This window comes from Hirundo rustica, chromosome 13 (genome assembly GCF_015227805.2).
Source record: "Hirundo rustica isolate bHirRus1 chromosome 13, bHirRus1.pri.v3, whole genome shotgun sequence".
NCBI classification, from domain to species: Eukaryota; Metazoa; Chordata; class Aves; order Passeriformes; family Hirundinidae; genus Hirundo; species Hirundo rustica.
This window is the reverse complement of record NC_053462.1, coordinates 11,759,794-11,765,732: the sequence shown is the minus strand read 5'-3', so window position 1 is coordinate 11,765,732 and position 5,939 is coordinate 11,759,794. Positions and strand designations below refer to the sequence as shown.

Below are 5,939 nucleotides of genomic sequence, written 5' to 3'. Positions count from 1 at the left end.
CAACTTGGAGGGCTGCGCCCCTGCCCCAACTCCGCGCGGCGGCGGCGCGTCCCTGAGGTATTGCGTCTGGTAAAGGGAACTTCGCGCAGGATCCCGCAGCCGGGGAGCCGGACGAGGCGGTGGAAGGAAGGGGAGCCAGCGTTCGAAAAGGAGGAAAAAAAAAAAACCCAAAACCAAACCACGTATTTTTAGCTAAAGGATGCCAGACCCGGGCCCGGGGGCGCCCGGCGAGCGCCGCCCCGCCGCGGGAGCGCCGTAGGAGCGGAGGCTGGCGCCGTAGCGGGGCGGGCGCCCCGGCCGAGCTCGCTCCCCGCAGCAGCGGCAGCCCCGGCGCCCAGAGCCTTTTCTTGCCTCCCGGCGATTAATGGAATGATGTTGCGGAAAAGGCAGAGCGATCCTGCCGGGCTCAGTCGGGACTGCTCGGGCGGCGGCGGAGGCGGCGGCAGCGGCGGCAGCGGGGTAGCGAGCGGCATGCGAGTGCCCCCCCGGCGCTATGGCTAGCGGTGGCTCCGGCAAGTCCAGCAGCGAGGTCTCCGGCGGCGGCATCCCCAGCAGCAGCTCCCTGCAGAGGAAGAAGCTCATCTCTATCTGCGACCACTGCAAGATCAAGATGCAACTGGTGGCCGATCTGCTTCTGCTGTCGAGTGAGACCAGGCCGGTGAACACCGAGAGTCTGTCTGTCTTCGGTGAGTCCTTTGAGAAGTGCAGGGACACGATCATTGCCAGGACCAAAGGACTCTCCATCCTGACCCATGACGTCCAGAGCCAGCTCAACATGGGACGCTTCGGGGAGGTGGGAGAAAGCCTGATGGAGATGGGGGAGCTGGTGGTCTCCCTGACCGAGTGCTCTGCCCACGCTGCATACCTGGCTGCAGTGGAGACTCCGGGGGCACAGCCTGCCATGCCTGGCTTGGTGGATCGCTACAAGGTGACCCGATGTAGGCATGAGGTGGAGCACGGCTGCGGGGTCTTGAAAACCACCCCTTTGGCAGATATGAGCCCTCAGCTCCTGCTGGAGGTTTCTCAGAACATGTCCAAGAACTTGAAATTCCTGACAGACGCCTGCGTGCTGGCCAGTGAGAAATCCAAGGATAAATTTGCTAAGGAGCAGTTCAAACTCAGTGTCAAATGTATGAGCACCAGCGCCTCTGCCCTCTTGGCCTGTGTCAAGGAGGTCAAGACCTCACCCAGCGAGCTGACCAGGAACCGGTGCGTCTTGTTCAGTGGACCTTTGGTGCAGTCTGTCTATGCTCTGGTGGGCTTTGCCACTGAGCCCCAGTTTTTGGGTAAAGCTGCCACCATTAATCCAGAAGGCAAAGCTGTGCAAACTGCCATCCTAGGAGGAGCCATGAGTGTGGTATCTGCTTGTGTGCTCCTGACCCAATGCCTCAGGGATATAGCCCAACACCCCGAAAGTAGCACCAAAATGAGCGATTACAGGGAAAGGTTGAGGAACTCAGCGTGCGCCGTCTCGGATGGTTGCAACCTGCTATCTCAGGCACTAAGAGAAAGATCTTCACCCAGGACTTTACCGCCAGTGAACTCCAATTCTGTGAATTAACCCCCACATCTTCTCTTTAGATCCCAGTAATTGCTAAAGGAAAATAATATCCCACCTCCTCACCCCTTTTTTGTATACCAAAGAATTTGCTTGGATGAGCCCAATCCTTTGATTTCATGTGGTGAAGAAGCAGAACATATTCAAACTATATGTACTAATAAAGGTAGCCAGTTTTGGCTTCTTTTTATTTTACTTTAAAGTTAAGCAAGTATCTGCAGATAAATTTTCCTTTATTCAACAAGGTCTTCACACAAGTGGTAAAACTGTTTCAAAGTTTTTTATATTTGGGGAGGTGGGGGTATCTTAGAAAAAGGAGAAAAAAAAGAGCTTTAATCGCGCTGGGTGCGGTTTTTAAAGTTTGTCTTGTCTTGTCTTCCGAAATTTCCCTTCTAAATTTTGTTGTTCGGTTGTGCAGGAAAAAGGTTACCTCAGTTCTTACTCATTTAAAAAAATGAAAAAACCCAACAACACATAGATGATGGATGTAGCTACTATTTTGTTTGTTTTCGTTTTGTATGACTTTTTTTATTTTGCATCAAGTGTTAGGTTAGAAGTGCATTTGGTGTGTAGGAGTGGAAGGACTGGAGGTTGTGATTATGTTTTCCATGTGTTGATTTCCAAACTGGGGGAAAAGCTACTGTGAGTGTTTAAACAAACAAACAAAATTACACTATAACAAAAGTGATTTTTAATTTTTTTTTTCAATGTCAGTTTTTATCTTGCATGTACTGGAGTATTTATTTCATCTATTAAAATGCTATGTTTCTCAGATGCTTTTCTGTGAATCTCTTAATACTTGAATAATTGAACAGCTAGGCCTGTTTGTATTGTATGTCATTTCCCCCAGGGAATGGGTGGTACAAACGTAACTGTAAGTTCTAGACAGCAGCATACAGGCTTCAATTCAGTTCTTTTATTTGCATAAATACTGTCCCTCTCCCAGTACTACCCCTCCTCCTCAGGAGCCTCTGACAGAGCTACTCCAGTTGTGTCTGTGGACAGCTGGGCAGGGCTGCTTACACTGGGATGGCTTGGCACTGGGATTGCTCCACACTGGGACTGCTTTGCAGAATGCTGGTGGTGGCTGCAGCAGGGCATAGCCTGGCTTTGTCTTCATCACCATTCGGTGTTACCTTTTGAGAATGTTTTGTATTTTAATTCTTGCAGATGTCGTGGGCCATCTGTGTGTTAAATGTGTGAGTTTCAGTATTATTTCTTGAAAAACTTAACTCTGCTGGTTAGCCCGGTGTATGCCGTATGTCTTCTGGGGATTGTGAAGGTTTGTTGGAGTGGGTGCTTTAATTCCTCTAGGTTTGTGTTGGAGTTCCTCAGTGGAGATTTCTCTCAAAGCAGTTTGAGTTTGATGCTGTAGATTACAGGAGACCATGGCTAACTTTTAAGGTGCAGCTGACCTCCAGTTGAATTCCTTGGGAGCTGAGAGTGGAGCTTAGTGCATACTGCAGTAGTTCCCAGAGTTGCAATGATGAATATTGTCAGCCTGGTCTTTGTGGCCCTGTGAGATCTGTTGCCTTCTATATGTTCTCTTAAAGGTAAATAGAAGAGCAAGTCTTCTGGAAAGGAGGTTTTGTTTCTCTGTCCTGCTCCATTGCATAATTGTGGGGTTTTTTTATAGGTCTGCAGATCAAACCATGTTGAAAGCTATTGGAAGAAGCACCTTTAAAATGTTGTTAATGTCGCTTAAACTTTAAAAAATACCATCCTGTTTATTCTTTTGAAGAATGAAACCTTTGGGCTTTGGGTATGGAATGGACCTGGGGCAGTGAAAGGTCTCTGTTTTATAGCATTACTTTTTCTCTTGCATACGATGATTTTACTGCAGTGAAGTGAAATGTTCCTGGGTAGTGGATGGATACATCTGTTGGAGGAGATACGAGCTGTATCCATATCTTCAGGGTTAGAGAAAAATAATTGCTTAAGTCCAGTGGACCTCTGTTAGGTTTTGTTTATATTTAAATGGAACTTTTCTGACTTCAGTGAATCGTAGGAGCAAGACTTTTCTTTGCCATAATCAGGCCAGGCTGCAGTCCTGCGGGGTGTGATGTTCTCTCCATGCGGTGTGTGCTGCAGAGGCACGGGTGCCCAGAGCGACGTGGTGAAGTATAGAAGTCCTCTCACTGTTTTTTAACAAATAAATATATGCACACAGTGTTCTGACTTTGACTGAGATGCCTTCACAGGTATTTCCTAAGAGGCTCTCACGTGTGCACACACAAACGTTTTCCCATCTGTATCCAGGAGCAGCTGTAGGAGTCCGGAGGGACTCGTAGGAGGCCAAGGCCATCTCCAGGGAGGTCCTGTGGCTCTGCGCTGGTCGCAGTATCTGCTCGCCTGTCCTTTGTATCTCCAGGGAGGTCCTGTGGCTCTGCGCTGGTCGCAGTATCTGCTCGCCTGTCCTTTGTATCTCCAGGGAGGTCCTGTGGCTCTGCGCTGGTTGCAGTATCTGCTCGCCTGTCCTTTGTATCTCCAGGGAGGTCCTGTGGCTCTGCGCTGGTCGCAGTATCTGCTCGCCTGTCCTTTGTATCTCCAGGGAGGTCCTGTGGCTCTGCGCTGGTTGCAGTATCTGCTCGCCTGTCCTTGGTATCTCCAGGGAGGTCCTGTGGCTCTGCGCTGGTCGCAGTATCTGCTCGCCTGTCCTTTGTATCTCCAGGGAGGTCCTGTGGCTCTGCGCTGGTCGCAGTATCTGCTCGCCTGTCCTTTGTATCTCCAGGGAGGTCCTGTGGCTCTGTGCTGGTCGCAGTATCTGCTCGCCTGTCCTTTGTATCTCCAGGGAGGTCCTGTGGCTCTGTGCTGGTCGCAGTATCTGCTCGCCTGTCCTTTGTATCTCCAGGGAGGTCCTGTGGCTCTGCGCTGGTCGCAGTATCTGCTCGCCTGTCCTTTGTATCTCCAGGGAGGTCCTGTGGCTCTGCGCTGGTCGCAGTATCTGCTCGCCTGTCCTTTGTATCTCCAGGGAGGTCCTGTGGCTCTGCGCTGGTCGCAGTATCTGCTCGCCTGTCCTTTGTATCTCCAGGGAGGTCCTGTGGCTCTGCGCTGGTTGCAGTATCTGCTCGCCTGTCCTTTGTATCTCGCTCCCTCGCGGGAGCTGAGGCACCTCCCCAGCGCCCGTTGCTCCTTTTCCCCGTGGCTCTGCGGGGAGGAGGGAAGGGGCAGTAGGAGCGTGAGGCGAGCAGGATGTGCTGTCTCCTGCCGCAGACAGGAGGTGAGGAACCCGCTCCGCCCTTCCTCTGCGCGGATCCTGCGCGGGGCAGGGCTGCGTGCGGGACCGCCGCTGGGAGCTGCAGCTACGGGGAGCATCCTTTGCTCCACGTCTTTTCACTTACTGTGACCTACATTGGCGAGGCCTCCTCCTTCCAGATACAAACCAGAGAATTCTGAAGGGCTCTGCAGCACGTCTGACAAAAAAAAAAAAGTAATGTCCCACTGGCTCTTTTGATGTTTCTACTTAATAGCTTTTGGTGCTGCTGAACTAATTAGATCCTTTTTGATTCATTTACACATTATTGAGGTTATATGGATCACAGTACAGCCTCCTTATTACCTCTGCATATGAAAGGCACCGTATTATTAACAATGATAATGCTGATTTTTGTTGTGGTAATATCTTGTTTGAAGTGGTTTAGTGCAATTTTTGTTTTAACAAGGTTACTGTAGATTCTTCCTCCCCTTCCTTATTATATTTTTAAGTGAGGTACGTGCATACATATATAAATAAGTACGTATCTTCTTTTCTCAATACTGAAAGAAACCAGACTGCCCTAGGTCTCCCTTTGCTTTTGAGCTGTGTGTGTTCTGGAAGGGTTCGGTTTTATAAATAAAGTGGGAAATGCAACCAGGCCATGATTTTTTAACAGGCTGATTAAAAAAAAAAAATACATATACACAAATAGTAAATTCATCAAAGTAACTTCCTGTAACATTTTAAAACAATAGTAATTTTAACAGTTCAAAATATTCAGTCATTTCTTTTGAGAGTACAACTCACTCAAAGGCAGGCACACACTGTGCCTTGGCCTCAGCTCAGCAGTGTATCTGTCAGACTCCGCGCTACTCATGTATTTAGCGCAGCAAATTTGGAAAAAAAAGAGTTTTAATGCCAACAAGCACAACTTGCACATTGTGGCATTCTTCTGAGCTGAAAAAAGCGGAGTCCCACCCCTAAGTGTGAATATATGTATCTATTTTAATTGCTGTAGTGCTGCATTTGTAAAGACTTAATGTACATTGTGATAATTTCTTTGGAATTTATTCCTATAGAATATTAATTCTGACACAAGACATTAGTTCAGTAGGTAGATTCTTGTTGTTTGTTTACTTTGGGCCAGAAAAAATACAAAATGGACGAGTTTTTAGGGTGCACTTG

General features: G+C 48.7%; 1 protein-coding gene across 1 annotated transcript; it reads left to right on the top strand.

The window, feature by feature from the left end:
- Positions 1-283: 283 nt before the first annotated feature.
- On the top strand, positions 284-2,330 carry TLNRD1 (talin rod domain containing 1). The gene has a single exon (XM_040077623.2). It carries the CDS (start codon positions 494-496, stop codon positions 1,559-1,561), a length of 1,068 nt encoding a protein of 355 aa, XP_039933557.1. The 5' UTR covers positions 284-493; the 3' UTR covers positions 1,562-2,330.
- Positions 2,331-5,939: the final 3,609 nt, after the last annotated feature.

Excerpts from the sequence above, each read along its gene's own strand:
- TLNRD1 (XM_040077623.2), top strand. The coding sequence starts at position 494 with ATGGCTAGCGGTGGCTCCGGCAAGTCCAGCAGCGAGGTCTCCGGCGGC.